The following is a 20,172-nucleotide window of genomic DNA, read 5'->3' on the forward strand; positions in this document are numbered from 1 at the left end:
TCTCCCCAATGTAGAGGTGAGCAGCGAATACAGTATTGAAAGAAATATGTGTAAATCGCGTTTTCACCTGGAAGGAGTGTTTGGGGCCCTGGACAGTGGGAAGGGACAAGGTAAAAGGGCAGGTGTTGCATCTCCTGCGCTTGCATGGGAAGGTGCCGTGGGAAGGGGAGGGGGTGATGCAAGAATGGACAAGGGTGTTGCGGAGGGAACGGTCCCTTCAGAAGCCTCAAAGAGATGGCGATTGAAGGATGTGTTTGGTGGTGGCATCGTGCTGGAGGTGGGAGAAATGACGGAGGATGATCCGTTGAATGTGGAGGCTGGTGGGGTGGAAGGCGAGGACTAGGGGAACCCTATGGTGGTTCTGGGAGGGAGGGGAATGGGTGAGGGCAGAAGTGCAGGGAATGGGATGGACACGGTCGAGGGCACTGTCGACCACGGTGGAGGGGAAAAAGGAAGACGGAAGCACCGGTGTGGAACGTGACATTGTCAGAACAGATGAAATTGGGAGAATAGTGTCCTTACAGGAAGCGGGTTGGGATGAAGTATAATCATGGTTGCTGTGAGAGTCAGTGCCCTTATAGTAGGCATTACTTGACCGAGCATCACCAGAAATAAAAATAGGGAAGTCGATATTGATACATTAAGTGAATGGGCAAAACTGCGGCAAATGGATTTCAATGTAGGGAAATGTGAGATCATCCACTTTGGACCTAAAAAAGATAGAACAGGGAACTTTCTAAATAGTGAAAAGCTAAACCAGTGGAGATCTAAAGAGACTTGGGGCTTCAGGTACATCGATCATTAAAATGTCATGAACAGGTACAGAAAATAATAAATGATCGCCTTTACATCTAGAGGACTAGAATACAAGGGGGTGGAAGTTATGCTGCAGCTGTCCAAAGCCCTGGTTAGACCACACCTGGAGCACTGTGAGCAGTTATGGGCACCACACCTTAGGGAGGGTATATTGGCCTGGGAGGGAGTGCAGCGTAGGTTTACTAGAATGATACCCGGACTCCAAGGGTTAAGATACGGGAGAGATTACACAAATTAGGGTTGTATTCCTTAGAAATTAGAAGCTTAAGGGGCGATCTGATCTATGTTTTCAGGATATTAAGGGCAACAGGTAGGGTAGATATAGAGAGACTATTCCCGCTGGTTGGGGAGTCTAGGACTAGGGGCACAGTCTAAAAATTAGAGCCAGGCCTTTCAGGAATGAAATTAGGAAACACTTCTACACACAAAGGGTGGTAGAGGTTTGGGACTCTCTTCCGCAAAAGACAATTGATACTAGGTCAATTGTTAATTTTAAATTGGAGATTGATAGCATTTTGTTAACCAAAGGTATTACGGGATATGGGGCAAAGGCGGGCATATGGAGTTAGGTCACAGATCAGCTATGATCTCATTCCGAGGCGAAATAGGCTCGAGGGGCTGAATGGCCTACCCCTGTTCCTATGTTCGAGGAAGGGAAGAGTGGGAGTGGTGAGAGAGGAGTGGAAATTGGAAGCAAAGTTGATGAACATTTTCAATTTTGGGTGAGAGCAGGAAGTGGCACCACCCTCCCAGTTTCTCCCCTTCCATCACATCTATTCTGACAATTCCACGTTCCACAGGCATCAATGTAGCAGAAAAAGAGGTGAATATTCCACGTATCGCCGAACAGGCAGGCGTAGCCAGAACCCATGGGTTCCCATAGCAACACTTTTTATTTGGAGGAAGTGAGAAGAGTTAAAGGAGAAGTTGTTCAAAAGGCAGAGGATGGTGGTGGATGGGGACTGGTTGGGCCTCTGCTCAATGGAGAAGTTATTTTAAAATTAACAATTGAGCGAGCATTAATTGCCATTCCAAACTTCTACCACCTTGTGTGTGTAGAAGTGTTTCTTAATTTCACTCCTGGTATAGGATGGAGGTGGAGATGGGGATTGGACGTCCATGGTGAAAACTAGACGACTCGGGCCAGGAAAATGGAAATTGTGAAAGTGGTGGAGGCTGTTGGAAGAGTCACAGCTGTAGATTGGAAGATCACGGACAAGAGGAGAAAGACAAAGAGAGTCGAGATAGGAAGAAATAAGTTCCGTGGGGCAAGAACTGGCTGAAACGATGGGTCTACCGGGGCAGTCCTGTTTGTGGATCTTGGGAAGAAGGCAGAAGCAGGCTGTGCGGGGTCGGGGGACTGCGGGGGGGATGATCTCCAGAGGAGATGAGGTCAGAGACAGCCTGGGAAACGATGGCTTGATGTTCAGTGGTGGGGTCGAGGTCCAGGGGCAGGTAGGAGGAGGTGACGGAGATGTCGCCTCCTCTTATCTCAGCACGCCATTGTCAGCGGGTTTAATGGAAATGTCAGGGTGGGAGCTGAGAGAACGGAGTGCTGCAAGTTCAGAGATAGGTAAATTAGAGTGTGTGAGGGGAGTAGATGCCAGTAATGATTCTACTGCTGCCATTTACACAACTCCTCTAGACCCATCTTTCGTTTCTTGACTTGTCCCATTACCATCTCCTTTTGCTTCACACCACCATCCCTTTTGTTACTTACTCTCTCCTGCCTTCCACCCCATCACACACCTGCCCCTTTTGTTCTTCCCTCCCCTCTCCCCGTTTCCTGCCCCTACACTTGCTTAAAACCTGTTACATCTTTAACTTTTTCCAGTTCTGACGAAGGGTCATCGACCTGAAACGTTAACTCGGTTTCTCTCTCCACAGACGCTGCCTGACCCGCTGAGTATTTCTGGCATTTTCTGTTCAGATTTCAGATTTCCAGCATTCGCAGTATTTTTGCCATTTTTGTCATAGATAGAAACATAGAAACATAGAAAATAGGTGCAGGAGTAGGCCATTCGGCCCTTCTAGCCTGCACCGCCATTCAATGAGTTCATGGCTGAACATTCAACTTCAGTACCCCATTCCTGCTTTCTCGCCATACCCCTTGATCCCCCTAGCAGTAAGGACCTCATCTAACTCCTTTTTGAATATATTTAGTGAATTGGCCTCAACAACTTTCTGTGGTAGAGAATTCCACAGGTTCACCACTCTCTGGGTGAAGAAGTTCCTCCGCACCTCGGTCCTAAATGGCTTACCCCTTATCCTTAGACTGTGACCCCTGGTTCTGGACTTCCCCAACATTGGGAACATTCTTCCTGCATCTAACCTGTCTAACCCTGTCAGAATTTTATATGTTTCTATGAGGTCCCCTCTCATTCTTCTGAACTCCAGTGAATACAAGCCCAGTTGATCCAGTCTTTCTTGATAGGTCAGTCCCGCCATCCCGGGAATCAGTCTGGTGAACCTTCGCTGCACTCCCTCAATAGCAAGAATGTCCTTCCTCAGGTTAGGAGACCAAAACTGTACACAATACTCCAGGTGTGGCCTCACCAATGCCCTGTACAACTGTAGCAACACCTCCCTGCCCCTGTACTCAAATCCCCTTGCTATGAAGGCCAACATGCCATTTGCTTTCTTAACCGCCTGCTGCACCTGCATGCCAACCTTCAATGACTGATGTACCATGACACCCAGGTCTCTTTGCACCTCCCCTTTTCCTAATCTGTCACCATTCAGATAATAGTCTGTCTCTCTGTTTTTACCACCAAAGTGGATAACCTCACATTTATCCACATTATACTTCATCTGCCATGCATTTGCCCACTCACCTAACCTATCCAAGTCGCTCTGCAGCCTCACAGCATCCTCCTCGCAGCTCACACTGCCACCCAACTTAGTGTCATCCGCAAATTTGGAGATACTACATTTAATCCCCTCATCTAAATCATTAATGTACAGTGTAAACAGCTGGGGCCCCAGCACAGAACCTTGCGGTACCCCACTAGTCACTGCCTGCCATTCTGAAAAGTACCCATTTACTCCTACTCTTTGCTTCCTGTCTGACAACCAGTTCTCAATCCATGTCAGTACACTACCCCCAATCCCATGTGCTCTAACTTTGCACATCAATCTCTTGTGTGGAACCTTGTCGAACGCCTTCTGAAAGTCCAAATATACCACATCAACTGGTTCTCCCTTATCCACTCTACTGGAAACATCCTCAAAAAATTCCAGAAGATTTGTCAAGCATGATTTCCCTTTCACAAATCCATGCTGACTTGGACCTATCATGTCACCTCTTTCCAAATGCACTGCTATGACATCCTTAATAATTGATTCCATCATTTTACCCACTACCGATGTCAGGCTGACCGGTCTATAATTCCCTGTTTTCTCTCTCCCTCCTTTTTTAAAAAGTGGGGTTACATTGGCTACCCTCCACTCCATAGGAACTGATCCAGAGTCAATGGAATGTTGGAAAATGACTGTCAACGCATCCACTATTTCCAAGGCCACCTCCTTAAGTACTCTGGGATGCAGTCCATCAGGCCCTGGGGATTTATCGGCCTTCAATCCCATCAATTTCCCCAACACAATTTCCCGGCTAATAAGGATTTCCCTCAGTTCCTCCTCCTTACTAGACCCCCCGACCCCTTTTATAACCGGAAGGTTGTTCGTGTCCTCCTTCGTGAATACCGAACCAAAGTACTTGTTCAATTGGTCCGCCATTTCTTTGTTCCCCGTTATGACTTCCCCTGATTCTGACTGCAGGGGACCTACATTTGTCTTTACTAACCTTTTTCTCTTTACATATCTATAGAAACTTTTGCAATCCGTCTTAATGTTCCCTGCAAGCTTCTTCTCATACTCCATTTTCCCTGCCCTAATCAAACCCTTTGTCCTCCTCTGCTGAGTTCTAAATTTCTCCCAGTCCCCAGGTTCGCTGCTATTTCTGGCCAATTTGTATGCCACTTCCTTGGCTTTAATACTATCCCTGATTTCCTTTGATAGCCACGGTTGAGCCACCTTCCCTTTTTTATTTCTATGCCAGACAGGAATGTACAATTGTTGTAGTTCATCCATGCGGTCTCTAAATGTCTGCCATTGCCCATCCACAGTCAACCCCTTAAGTATCATTCGCCAATCCATCTCAGCCAATTCACGCCTCATACCTTCAAAGTTAGCCTTCTTTAAGTTCTGGACCATGGTCTCTGAATTAACTGTTTCATTCTCCATCCTAATGCAGAATTCCACCATATTATGGTCACTCTTCCCCAAGGGGCCTCGCACAGCGAGATTGCTAATTAATCCTTTCTTATTACATAACACCCAGTCTAAGATGGCCTCCCCCCTAGTTGGTTCCTCGACATATTGGTCTAAAAAACCATCCCTTATGCACTCCAGAAAATCCTCCTCCACCGTATTGCTTCCAGTTTGGTTAGCCCAATCTATGTGCATATTAAAGTCACCCATTATAACTGCTGCACCTTTATTGCACGCACCCCTAATTTCCTGTTTGATGCCCTCCCCAACATCACTACTACTGTTTGGAGGTCTGTACACAACTCCCACTAACGTTTTTTGCCCTTTGGTGTTCTGCAGCTCTACCCATATAGATTCCACATCATCCAAGCTAATGTCCTTCCTAACTATTGCCTTAATCTCCTCCTTAACCAGCAATGCTACCCCACCTCCTTTTCCTTTTATTCTATCCTTCCTGAATGTTGAATACCCCTGGATGTTGAGTTCCCAGCCCTGCTCATCCTGGAGCCACGTCTCCGTAATCCCAATCACATCATATTTGTTAACATCTATTTGCACAGTTAATTCATCCACCTTATTGCGGATACTCCTTGCATTAAGACACAAAGCCTTTAGGCTTGTTTTTTTAACACCCTCTGTCCTTTTAGAATTTTGCTGTACAATGGCCCTTTTTGTTCTTTGCCTTGGGTTTCTCTGCCCTCCACTTTTCCTCATCTCCTTTCTGTCTTTTGTTTTTGCCTCCTTTTTGTTTCCCTCTATCTCCCTGCATTGGTTCCCATCCCCCTGCCATATTAGTTTAACTCCTCCCCAACAGCACTAGCAAACACTCCCCCGAGGACATTGGTTCCGATTCTGCCCAGGTGCAGACCGTCCGGATTGTACTGGTCCCACCTCCCCCAGAACCGGTTCCAATGCCCCAGGAATTTGAATCCCTCCCTGCTGCACCATTGCTCAAGCCACGTATTCATCTGAGCTATCCTGCGATTCCTACTCTGACTAGCATGTGGCACTGGTAGCAATCCCGAGATTACTACTTTTGAGGTCCTACTTTTTAATTTAGCTCCTAGCTCCTTAAATTCATTTCGTAGGAACTCATCCCTTTTTTTACCTATGTCATTGGTACCAACGTGCACCACGACAACTGGCTGTTCTCCCTCCCTTTTTAGAATGTCCTCCACCCGCTCCGAGACATCCTTGACCCTTGCACCAGGGAGGCAACATACCATCCTGGAGTCTCGGTTGCGGCCGCAGAAACGCCTATCTATTCCCCTTATAATTGAATCCCCTATCACTATCGCTCTTCCACTCTTTTTCCTGCCCTCCTGTGCAACAGAGCCAGCCACGGTGCCATGAACTTGGCTGCTGCTGCCCTCCCCTGATGAGTCATCCCCCTCAACAGTACTCAAAGCGGTGTATCTGTTTTGCAGTGGGATGACCACAGGGGACCCCTGCACTACCTTCCTTGCACTACTCTTCCTGCTGGTCTTCCATTCCCTCGCTGGCTGTGGACCCTTCTCCTGCAGTAAGACCAACTCGCTACACGTGATACTCACGTCATTCTCAGCATCGTGGATGCTCCAGAGTGAATCCACCTTCAGCTCCAACTCCGCAACGCGGACCGTCAGTAGCCGGAGGTGGACACACTTCCCGCACATGTAGTCGTCAGGGACACTGGTGCTGTCCCTGTGTTCCCACATGGTACAGGAGGAGCATATCACGTGACCGAGCTGTCCTGCCATGACTTAACCCTTAGATACACTTAAATTGCCGACAACAATGTTAAAAGTTACTGACTAAAAGAAAAAGAAAAACTACTCACCAATCAGCAGCCAATCACTTACCACGTTGGCTGTGACGTCACCTTTTGATTTCTTTCTACTTCTTTTTTGACTTCTCTCAGCTGGAGCTGCACAAGTCACGCCTCTCTGGACTCCCGCCTCTCTCGACGCTCCCCGGACTGCTGAGCCTTTTATAGGCCGCTGCCTCTCTCGACTCCCGCCTCTCTCGACGCTCCCCGGACTGCTGAGCCTTTTATAGGCCGCTGCCTCTCTCGACGCTCCCCGGACTGCTGAGCCTTTTATAGGCCGCTGCCTCTCTCGACTCCCGCCTCTCTCGACTCTCCCCGGACTGCTGAGTCTTTTATAGGCCGCTGCCTCTCTCGACGCTCCCCGGACTGCTGAGCCTTTTATAGGCCGCTGCCTCTCTCAAGCTTGACTTGTCTCTAACAATCCATCGTGAACTCCAGATGCAGAAGAGCACTCGCTATTGCAACAGTGTGAGTCTATCGTTCTGACCGCTTGTGTTTTAGCGCCATGCCGATACCAAATCAGAGGTGGGCACTATAATATGGGACTACATTTCGTGCAGGGCCCTCAGAGACCGTTATACTACGCGTGTCCAGCTCTAATGAAGATAGATAAAAACATAGAAACATAGAAAATAGGTGCAGGAGTAGGCCATTCGGCCCTTCTAGCCTGCACCGCCATTCAATGAGTTCATGGCTGAACATGCAACTTCAGTACCCCATTCCTGCTTTCTCGCCATACCCCTTGATCCTCCTAGTAGTAAGGACTACATCTAACTCCTTTTGCATATATTTAGTGAATTGGCCTCAACAACTTTCTGTGGTAGAGAATTCCACAGGTTCACCACTCTCTGGGTGAAGAAGTTTCTCCTCATCTCGGTCCTAAATGGCTTCCCCCTTATCCTTAGACTGTGACCCCTGGTTCTGGACTTCCCCAACATCGGGAACATTCTTCCTGCATCTAACCTGTCCAAACCTGTCAGAATTTTAAACGTTTCTATGAGATCCCCTCTCATTCTTCTGAACTCCAGTGACTACAAGCCCAGTTGATCCAGTTCATTTCGAACATTTATGTCTTACCACAGTGTCGAGGAACTTGATGCATCGCTTTAGATCTGGCTTCGTCTCACAGAACTGCCGGAAAAGTTCCCTCCCAATTGGCTGTTTGTTACACAAGCAGAGGTAGTCTCGTTCTGTAAGACAATTGAAAGAAAAACATTTTATTTCCTGGTTTGCTTCCTTTACGCTTTGGGGAATTGAGCTTATATAATGTGAGCTGCTGCAGCCACTCAGACTGCAGTTTGCTTTATGTGCAGTGCCGCTCCAAATTGGTAACTGCTCCATTTATGCTCTGAGGCCCTCTTTGCGTTTCTGAATTTTTTGCGCCTCTCAGTGGCATCTGTTTCCAACGCGAGGCGAGTCACGCCAATCGTGGACAAGCGCTCAGCCAGCTCCAGGCGCTCTCACCACGGCAGCGGAGAGAGCCCCCTTGGGCTGACTCTCCGCTTCCCGCTGGGTTCTGGCGGTGTGGATGGCTGGGATTTGGCAGCAAGATCTAGAAAAAAAAGACTTGGATTTATATACCGCCTTTCACGACCACCGGACGTCTCAAAGCGCTTTACAGCCAATGAAGTACTTCTGGAGTGCAGTCACTGTTGTAATGTGGGAAACGCGGCAGCCAATTTGCGCACAGCAAGCTCCCACACACAGCAATGTGGTAATGACCAGATAATCTGTTTTTTTTTTGTTATGTTGATTGAGAAAAGAAGGAATTGAGGCAAATACCCGTAAAGAATAACAGCTAAGCCGCAGAAAACAAATCCCGATCTGATAGTCCTTGCAGCTTCGAGATAAAATATCTTGACAATAGTGCCAAAAGGAACAAACACGGGGACTGGGATATTAATGCAGTCTGGCAGCCCCCAAAACATAGCAAATGCGAGATGAAAAAAGATCAAGGTCCATCTAGTTCACCTTCTACCATCCTGGTACTTGGATGTTGTAATGTATGCACCTATACGGGCGGTCGAGGGGGTCGTTCAGCCCGACCGCCTGCCTCTCTTCCACGGCTATGTTCACGCCAGGGTGTCCCTGGAGATGGAGCACGCGGTGTCCACGGGTACACTCGCGGCCTTCCGTGAGAGGTGGGCACCGGAGGGACTGGAGTGCATCATCACCCCCGGCAACCAAATTTAAATTTGATCTGAGTTCCATTTAAAGTTTTATTCATAAATTTGTGGGTTCCAGTGCCCTTACCAAAAGGGGGCACTTGGCTTTAAGTTCTATTAAAATAGTTGTAGAGCTGTTGAGTGGGAGTGGCTTAGCCAGTCACGTGATGTTCACAAGACTCAATAAAACCCCAGCCAGTTGGGTTCGGGGGATCCACGATGGGGCAGGTGGTTGTGAGTCTGGTGGATGAACTGGTAATGTGTAGTGTGATTGTTAAACCTTTGTTAATAAACTAACTAGTTCTTAATAGCAATGTGTTGCTGTGAATTCTTAAGCAAAGAAACCATGAAGCAAATACATTACAGAGGTGAACGATGTTTGGTGAGGTATCAGTAAAATGAAATGGAGCCTTTATAAGCTATAAAACTCGAGTAGCTGATGATAAGAATCAATGCTGACAGCTGCAGAGATGAGGAAGTAAAGCCTGTAAACTGATAAAATATATTTGGGGGTCAAAATTCGTATTGCCGTTTTGGAGACAGTGACACTGCCTCAACAGTGATTTTACCGTTAGGCAGTATCTCCGCCTCAAACTGCAAAATTCAGTTTTGCCGTCCAAAGCCGAGAGCGCAGTACTAAAAGTGACGTTGCACACTCACCCTTGGGCGCCAAGGGACCGGTAGCTCAGCAGGCCGACCGAATTTCCTGACCCGAGTTGAAAAAACTTTAAAAAAAAGTTTCTGAACACTTCTCTGACCCACACTTCCCCACTGGTGCCATTAATACATAAATGCTGAAGGAAATTAAAGTTAACAATTTACCGTGATCTCTGGACGAGACCACTCTGGGATCCCCGATGTACCGACAGCTTTTCCAGTCGGCGTAAACGCCTGCCGGTAAGGCCACTGTAGCCACCTAATTTCACAGATGCGGTGGCAGTGGGGCGTTGCACGCTCGATGACGTCACCACGTGGGCGGCGTCCAAGCGTGCAACGGTACCTCTTGGCGCCGCCCGCACCGCCAAACGAAATTTCTCCGGAGGCCAGGAACCAGCTCCCCGCCGACGGTAAGTTGTTAGTCGCCCGTTAGCCGCCTCTCTCCGGTGCTAATGGGTGCCGTTGCAAACAGAATTTCGACCCTTTGGTGTTTAAATCAACCCGTATGAGGTAGGATGATCAGGCAGATAAGTTGAGAGAAAACCATATAAAAGATCTGAGTTCAAATCCCATGGCAGCTGGGGAATTTAAATTCAGTTAAATAAGCCAGGAATGGAAGAGTGTCATGAAACTATCGGAATGTCATAAAAACTCAACTGGTTCACTAAAGACCTTTTTGGGGAAGGAATTCTGCCTCCCTTACCCAGTCTGGCCTACAGACGTCAACAGACCCACAGCATGTGGTTGACTCTGAACTGCCCTCTGAAATGGCCCAGAGAGACACTCCGTTAGATTCAAGGCGGTGGCTCACCTCACCTCGAGGACGTGCAATAAATCCTGGCTTTGCGGCAATGCCCACATCCTGTGAAATGATTTTTTTTTTAAGTTTCTAGTAAAAACTGTTGCGGTGTGCGTCAAATTAAATTCTTGGGCCAAGAAATTGGCGCAACACAGCTGGCATCGGATTGGCCACCCGTTACACACACGTCCGACATTCACTCTCCACTGCCGTCAATGGAAGTGAATATCAGGCTCTGGGTATAATGGGCGGCTGATCCAATACCACCGGAGACGAGTTTCTCGACCTTTAAAGTTAGAAAATAATGAGTCTCGCTTCATTCTTAGCTTTTTGTACTCTGAACGAGAGAGTAAAATAATCCTACACATGATAATCCAGGGATGGCTGGACTGACATATGAGGAGAGACTGGATCGACTGGGCCTTTATTCACTGGAGTTTAGAAGGATGAGAGGGGATCTCATAGAAAAGTATAAGATTCTGACGGGACTGGAAGGTTAGATGCGGGAAGAATGTTCCCGATGTTGGGGAAGTCCAGAACCAGGGGACACAGGGGTAGGCCATTTAGGACTGAGATGAGGAGGAACTTCTTCACTCAGAGAGTTGTTAACCTGTGGAATTTCCTGCCGCAGAGAGTTGTTGAGGCCAGTTCATTGGATGTATTCATGAGGGAGTTAGATGTGGCCCTTACGGCTAAAGGGATCAAGGGGTATGGAGAGAAAGCAGGAAAGGGGTACTGAGGTGAATGATCAGCCATGATCATATTGAATGGTGGTGCAGGCTCGAAGGGCCGAATGGCCGACTCCTGCACCTACTTTCTATGTTTCTATGTTTTTATGATACAACAATAATGCAGGTGTTGACTTATCTTGGCAATTAATCTAGAACAGACCCAGACATGAGTCGAGGAAAGCCCTCAGCGGTGGAGAGCTTCGCGAACCAACAACAACAACTTGCATTAATATAGCGCCTTTAACGTAGTGAAATGTCCCAAGGCGCTTCACAGGATGGTTATAAGACAACAAAAAAAAAATCTGACACCCAGCCACATAAGGAGAAATTACGGTAGATGACCAAATGCTTGGTCAAAGAGGTAGGTTTTAAGGAGTGTCTTGAAGGAGGAAAGAGAGGTAGAGAGGCAGAGAGGTTTAGGGAGGGAGTTCCAGAGCTTGGGGCCCAGGCAACAGAAGGCACGGCCACCAATGGTTGAGCGATTATAATCAGGGATGGTCAAGAGGGCAGAATTTCAGGAGCACAGACATCTCGGGGGGGTTGTGGGGTTGGAGGAGATTCCAGAGATAGGGAGGGGGCGAGGGCTATGGAGGGATTTGCAAGCAAGGGTGAGAATTTGAAATCGAGGCATTGCTTAACCGGAGAACCAGAGGGCCAAAGTCTCCTGTTCCTCCCGAACACGCTCCACTCATCACACGTCATGTCTCCAATTACTCAGATAATGCATCCCAAAATATTATTTGCTGAAAGAAATCTGTCTAAACACTAGGGAAATGCTTCTGGTTGCTGTGTGAAGTGTCCTTACTAAAGGGTTCATTTTCAAATGCAGTTACAATGGCTCTATACGTTTAATTAAAGTAAATTTTCTCACAACCAGTTTCCAGACTCAGCCAGGGGCGGGTTAACCGCGGGGCGGATAACTGCGGAGCAGGTTAAGGTTGCTCACGGGGTGGGTTAACCGCAGGGTGTATAAACCATGGGGGGATTAACCGTGGGGCAGATTAACCGTGGGGCGGGTTAACCGTGGGGCGGATTAACCGTGGGGCGGGTTAACCGTGGGGCGGATTAACCGTGGGGCGGGTTAACCGTAGGGCGGATTAACCGTGGGGCGGATTAACCGTGGGGGGATTAACCGTGGGGTGGATTAACCGTGGGGCGGATTAACCGTGGGGGGATTAACCGTGGGGCGGATTAACCGTGGGGTGGATTAACCGTGGGGCGGGTTAACCGTGGGGCGGATTAACCGTGGGGCGGGTTAACCGTAGGGCGGATTAACCGTGGGGCGGATTAACCGTGGGGGGATTAACCGTGGGGCGGATTAACCGTGGGGGGATTAACCGTGGGGGGATTAACCGTGGGGCGGATGGGCTGCAGCCCCGGGCCCACCAAATAAATGTAGGAAAATAAATATAAGGCCTCCCAAATAGGCTGAATAGAATAAACAATAAGAGAGGAAAAATATCTATATACACCAATGTACCGATATACAGACAGAATATGTACTAGCCTGTTTTATTTCACATGTTATTGAGAGAAATGTGCATATATGTACAGCAATCCAGTATTGCAATGTTACCAGAACCAGAATATATACCTACTTGATACAGAATATATGCTTTCATTGTTGACTATACCGGCCTATGTTTCCATACTCAGAAGCAGAATCATATGCGTGATGTAATAAACATGAACAAACAGAACTATCGGCCCTTTGGGTCAGTTTGCCCCAGGCCCATCCGGCTTTTACTCCGGCCCTGGGCACAGCCACACCATTTCAGCGGAGCAGAACCTCCAGAGAGCGAGGTTCACCCACAGCCATTTTAAAACAAACTCTCGGAAATGCCGCAACACAAGGGGGGAGCAATTTGGTTGGATAGCGCTCCTGCCGCAAAAGAGTTTGCAGCCGCGACCATCAGCATTAGCGCCACTCGGCAAATTCCGTGTGCCGGTCTCAGCGCCGTTGAGGAATAACGCCCGGGAGCGCCGCGCCGGTGTGCAACACCCCCGGTATCGCCACGGAGGCAATGTTTGGTTTGCGCTGCACCCGTAGCGCCCCCTAGTGATCCGGCCAGAGAAAGCTGGCGTGCGGAGCTGCCCCAGGGCACTACGGGAAGGAATGACAGCACGAGGTAAGTGTGAGTGATAGATTTTTTTTGCGATTTAACTTTATTTGAGGTGAGTAATATGTTGGGAATGTTTTTTGTTCAGATTTTTTTTGGCAGGGAGGCCTCTCTCAGGGCGTTACAAGGCCGGTTCGTTAGCACGGGATATTCAGTTGCTCACCCGGCCTAGCGCCCCAAGAGAAGCATGGAACGCCTCCCTTAGCGCTCCACTCCACACTCAGGGTGCAACAACCGAGTTTTGCTGTTCCTGTCGCTAAAAGTTTTCCGGCGCTAAATTTAGCGACCGCCCGGCATTAGCGCCTTTGGAATCCGCCAACGGAATTTCTCGCCTCAGAACTTCGGCTTGTAAACTTCGGCCTATATTAGGCCCATTTTGACTGATCATGGAATGGTTCCAGCACGAAAGGCGGCCATTCGGCCCGTCGAACCCGTGCTGACCCTCAGCTAGTCCCACTCCCCCGCCCTTTCCTCGTAGCCCTGCAAATATTTTTCCTTCAGATACTTATCCAACTCCCTTTTGAAAGCAGTGATTGAGTCTGCCTCCACCACCCTCTCAGGCAGCGTATTCCAGATCCTAACCGCTCGCTGCGTAAGAAAGATTTTTCTTGCGTCGCCTTTGGTGTTTCTGCCAATCACCTTAAATCTGTGTCCTCTGGTTCCCGACCCTTCCACCAATGGGAACAGTTTTTCTCTCTCTACTCTGCCCAGACCCCTCATGATTTTGAACACCTCGATCAAATCTCCTCTCAACCTTCTTTGCTCCAAGGAGAACAACCCCAGCTTCTCCAGTCTATCCACGTCACTGAAGCAATACATTTTGGGAGAAAGAATGGGGTAAGGCAATATAAACTAAAGGGTACAATCCTAAAGGGGGTGCACAAACAGAGAGACCTGGGGGGACATGTGCACAAATCGCTGGAACCATTCTCGTAAATCTTTTTTGCACCCTCTCTAAGGCCTTCACATCCTTCCTAAAGTGCGGTGCCCAGAATTGGACAATACTCCAGTTGGGGCCGAGCCAGTGTTTTATTCAGGTTCATCATTTCCACACTTTTGTATCTATGCCTCTATTCATGAAGCCCAGGATCCCGTAAGTCTTTTTAACCACTTCCTCAACCGGCCCAAACCTTCAGCGATTTGTGCACATGTCCCCCCAGGTCTCTCTGTTTGTGCACCCCCTTTAGGATTGTACCCTTTAGTTTATATTGCCTTACCCCATTCTTTCTCCCAAAATGTATTGCTTCACACTATTCACTGGAGTTTAGAAGGATGAGAGGGGATCCCATAGAAACATATAAAATTCTGACGAGACTGGACAGGTTAGATGCAGGAAGAATGTTCCCAATGTTGGGGAAGTCCAGAACCAGGGGACACAGTCTAAGGATAAGGGGTAAGCCATTTAGGACTGAGCTGAGGGGAAACTTCTTCACTCAGAGAGTTGTTAACCTGTGGAATTCCCGACCGCAGAGAGTTGTTGAGGCTAGTTCATTGGATATATTCAAGAGGGAGTTAGATATGGCCCTGATGGCTAAAGGGATCAAGGGGTATGGAGAGAAAGCAGGAAAGGGGTTCTGAAGGAATGATCAGCCATGATCTTATTGAATAGTGGTGCAGGCTCAAAGGGCCGAATGGCCTACTCCTGCACCTATTTTCTATGTTTCTATGTTTCTGCCTTAAATCTTATCTGCCACGTGTCCGCCCATTCCACCAGCCTGTCTATATCTTCCTGAAGTTTATCCCTCTCCTCCTCACTGTTCACTATATTTCCAAGCCTTGTGTCATCTGCAGATTTTTAAATGGCCCTGTTCACCCACATTCATGAACATAAGATATATCCATGAACCGACCCATGGAGAACCCCACTGTGATGCCCCTAAGAGGCGTCAAACAGCACATTATCCAATGTTCCAATTCAATACAGGACATGCTAATGAATAAGGGAGATAAAATGAAAGAACTTGCATTTATATAGCGCCTTTCACAACCTCAGGATGACCCAAAGTACGGTACAGCTAATGATATAGTTTTGAAGTGTAGTCACTGTTCTTATGTAAGCAGATATGGTCGCCAATTTGGGCACAACATGGGTCCCATTAACAGCACTGAGATAATGGTCAGGCACTTGCTTTAATTATGTTGGTTGGGGGATAAATATTCGCCATATTGGGAGACCTCGCATGATCTTTGTCTGATAGTACTTTTATGTCCACTTGAAAAGGTAGATGGGGCCTTGGTTTAATATTTCATCTGAAAGACGGCACCTCTGACAGTGCAGCACTCCCTCAGTCCTGCACTGGTGTGTTAACCTAGATTATGCGCTCATGTCTCTGGAGTGGGACTTCTGATCCAGAGGCGAGAACAAGGCAAGGCTGACGATATGATGCCATCAGAATATGCACAGCTGATGGTTTATTAAAAAGCCATTTAGGGCTGCAATAATTCACTTTAATTTCATCTTTTCATGTGAAAACATGCATGGGTTAAAATCTGCAATCATCACACATCATTCACCAGTTATTTACCGTAAAGAATACAATCGGTGATTGAGTCTCATGTGTTGCTATGGCAAACAATTTGCATTCTGGGAAACCCTCACATTTTCTTTTGACTGGATTTCTCCCCGCATCCAGTCTATCCAGCCCCGTCAGAATTTTATACGTTTCAATGAGATCCCCTCTCATTCTTCTAAACTCCAGTGAATACAGGCCCAGTCGACCCAATCTCTCCTCATACGACAGTCTTGCCATCCCAGGAATCAGTCTGGTGAACCTTCACTGCACTCCCTCTATGGCAAGTATATCCTTCCTTAGGTAAGGAAACCAAAACTTCACACAATACTCCAGGTGTGGTCTCACCAAGGCCCTGTATAACTGTAGTAAGACATCCTTGCTCCTGTACTCAAATCCTCTTGCAATGAAGGCCAACATACCATTTGCCTTCCTAACTGCTTGCTGCACCAGCACGTTTGCTTTCAATGACTGGTGTACAAGGACACCCAGGTCCCTCTGTCACTTCCCAAGCCATCACCATTGAAATAATACTTTGTCCTTATATTTTTCCTACCAAAGTGGATAACTTCACATTTATCCATGTTATACTGCATCTGCCATGTGTTTGCCCTCTCACTCAGCCTATCTAAATCGCCTTGCAGCGTCTTTGCATCCTCCTCACAACTCACAATCCCACCTAGTTTTGTGTCATCAACAAACTTGGAAATATTACATTTGGTTCCTTCATCCAAATCATTTATATACACTGGATAAATATTGGCCCCGGGACATTGGGGATAACTCCCCTGCTCTTCTTCGAAATAGTGCCACGGGATCTTTTCCATCCACCTGAGAGAGCAGACGGGGCCTCGGTTTAACGTCTCACCCGAAAGACGGCACCTCCGACAGTGCGGCACTCCCTCAGCACTGCACTGGAGTGTCAGCCTAGATTTACGTGCTGAAGTCTCTGGAGTGGGTCCTGAACCCACAACCTTCTCAGTCAGAAGCGAGCGTGCTGCCCACTGAGCCACAGCTGACACCTTATCATTCCATAGAGTTCAATGGTCAGGCTGGATCCAGCACTCAAGAGTCTCACAAGTCCACCTTGATGGCGTTCATGGTCAGAGCAAAGTAAAATGGGTGGATGCCAAGGTCCATGATTTTCACAGGTGCATAGTGTACCCAAAGCAAGAGAATGTTGGACAACCTTCAGCCAGTACGTGTATCTTCAGCTGGACCAGAGAGCAGTTGTAGAAAGACCACATACACGTCTCGCTGGATTCCCTCCAACCTTCAGAAGCAGCCCCCAAGTTAAGGATCAGGAACTGCGAGACTGCAGGAACATCAGTCGCTGAGAATGCTATGACTGCACCAACATAAACAGATTGCTGAGGGGTTACAAACCCAAAATGTGGATCTGCTTTCTTGTATTTGTCAGCTGCGGCTCAGTGGGCAGCACACTCACCTCCAAGTCAGAAGGTTGTGGGTTCAAGACCCACTCCAGGGTGACTTAAGTATAAAAAATTAGGGTTGACACTCCAGTGGAGTGCCGCACTGTCGGAGGTGCTGTCTTTCGGATGGGACCTTAAACCGAGGACCCGTCTGCTCTCTCAGGTGGATGGAAAAGATCCTATGGCACTATTTCAAAAAAGAGCAGGGGAGTTATCCCCGGTGTCCTGGGGCCAATATTTATCTCCCAATCAACATAACAAAAACAGATTATCTGGTCATTATCACATTGCTGTTTGTGGGAGCTTGCTGTGCGCAAATTGGCTGCTGCGTTTCCCACATTACAACAGTGACTACACTCCAAAAGTACTTCATTGGCTGTAAAGCACTTTGAGACGTCCGGTGGTTGTGATAGGTGATATATAAATGCAAGTCTTTCTTTCTTTGCTGACTGACCTTTTATTTGCATTTTATCTTTTGATTACAAGTTATGGCACATGCAAGGCACGCAGGATTGCTGAAATGGTTGATCAAAAGGATTGCGTATAACACAAGCAGCTCACAGAAGCACAGCGCACCAAGTAGAGGCAGGGTTCGGAATACCTTTCCCAGTACGACAGACCAACATCCCCCAACACCCCTCTGATATTCCACATCAAAGTGTTGGTTTAACAGACCATCTATTCATGCTGCAGACCGGAAGGCTTTACTCAGCAGCCGAAAGTGTACAGACCCTGCTCTCCCCATGTCCCAAAACCCCAGCTGAACGACCAAGTGGAAATTGGCATCTGACTTGGGTCAAACCCAAAACTGTGACAGGCTGCGGGAACCACTGGCACCACCTCACACATACGCAACGTTCCCCACTGCCAAACAGTACAAAGGCAAAACGCACACAATTGGTCCACCCAATTTGTCGCTGTGTTTTTGGCTTCGCTGGGGAACATGGGACCACAACCACACTGTTTAATTACTCTGCTTTAATTGCCTCCCCATTCTCCTTCCCACACTGTTGCCCAGATTAAGTCCCAAAGCGAGATGCACCAGGTCCCCTGGTGCAACAATTTCATTGGGAATGGCTTCCGACTGCAAAGCTGTCAGAGTCAGCCGCGGCTCACGACCACACGACGTCCCAATGCGTTACAGCCAATGAAGTACTTTTGGAGTGTAGTCACTGTTGTAATGTGGGAAATGCGGCAGCCAATTTGCGCACAGCAAGTTCCCACACATAGCAATGTGATAATGACCAGATAATCTGTTTTTGTTATGTTGATTGAGGGATAAATATTGGCCCCAGGACACCGGGGATAACTCCCCTGCTCTTCTTTGAAATAGTGCAAAGGGATCTTTTACGTCCAGCTGAGAGAGCAGACAGGGCCTCGGTTTAACGTCTCATCTGAACGTCGGAACCTCCAACAGTGTAGCACTCCCTCAGCACTGCACCGGGAGTGTCAGCCTGGATTTATGTGCTCAAGTCTCTGGGGTGGGACTTGAACCCACAACCTTCTGACTCAGAGGCGAGAGTGTTACCCACTGAGCCACAGCTGACACAATATAACAGGCGGTCGATACAATACTACCCGTAATACTCTCCTGATAGCCGATTCCATTGACTTCAATAGAACTATCGGGCGGGGTGTATAACTGCGGGGCGGATTAACCGTGGGGCGGATGGGGCTGCAGCCTCAGGCCCACCAAAGAACATAGGCCCATCAAATAAATGTAGGAAAAAAGATAAGCCTCCCAAATAGGCAGAATAGAATAGACAATAAGGGAGGAGAAACAAGACCGAGGAATAGATTCACTTGTTTCTACCGATATACAGAAGTCCCTATATACATTGATGTACCGATATACAGAAGTATCTATATACACTAATGTACCGATATACAGAAGTCCCTATATACACTGATGTACCGATATACAGAAGTCCCTATATACACTGATGTACCGATATACAGAAGTCCCTATACACACTGATGTACCGATATACAGAAGTCCCTATATACACTGATGTACCGATATACAGAAGTCCCTATATACATTGATGTACTGATATACAGAAGTCCCTATATACATTGATGTACCGATATACAGAAGTATCTATATACACTAATGTACCGATATACAGAAGTCCCTATATACACTGATGTACCTATATACAGAAGTCCCTATATACACTGATGTACCGATATACAGAAGTCCCTATATACATTGATGTACCGATATACAGAAGTATCTATATACACTAATGTACCGATATACAGAAGTCCCTATATACACTGATGTACCTATATACAGAAGTCCCTATATACACTGATGTACCGATATACAGAAGTCCCTATATACATTGATGTACCGATATACAGAAGTATCTATATACACTAATGTACCGATATACAGAAGTCCCTATATACACTAATGTACCGATATACAGAAGTATCTATATACACTGATGTACCTATATACAGAAGTCCCTATATACACTGATGTACCGATATACAGAAGTCCCTATATACAATGATGTACCGATATACAGAAGTCCCTATATACACTGATGTACCGATATACAGAAGTCCCTATCTTCACTGATGTACCGATATACAGAAGTCCCTATATACACTGATGTACCGATATACAGAAGTCCCTATATACATTGATGTACCGATATACAGAAGTCCCTATATACATTGATGTACCGATATACAGAAGTATCTATATACACTAATGTACCGATATACAGAAGTCCCTATATATACTGATGTACCTATATACAGAAGTCCCTATATACACTGATGTACCGATATACAGAAGTCCCTATATACACTAATGTACCGATATACAGAAGTCCCTATATACACTGATGT

At 47.2% G+C, this 20,172-nt stretch overlaps 1 protein-coding gene across 3 annotated transcripts in view; it reads right to left on the reverse strand.

Moving 5' to 3' along the window:
* Positions 1-20,172, reverse strand: part of grk5l (G protein-coupled receptor kinase 5 like) — a 275,766-nt gene that overhangs the window by 100,415 nt on the left and 155,179 nt on the right. For all 3 annotated transcript variants that reach the window (XM_070866320.1, XM_070866318.1, XM_070866319.1), the window contains exon 3: positions 7,970-8,082. In XM_070866320.1, coding sequence (XP_070722421.1) covers positions 7,970-8,082 — 113 coding nt within the window. The remainder of the gene's footprint in view (positions 1-7,969; positions 8,083-20,172) is intronic.

The sequence above is a fragment of the Pristiophorus japonicus genome, chromosome 22 (genome assembly GCF_044704955.1).
Source record: "Pristiophorus japonicus isolate sPriJap1 chromosome 22, sPriJap1.hap1, whole genome shotgun sequence".
In the NCBI taxonomy this organism is placed as follows: domain Eukaryota; kingdom Metazoa; phylum Chordata; class Chondrichthyes; family Pristiophoridae; genus Pristiophorus; species Pristiophorus japonicus.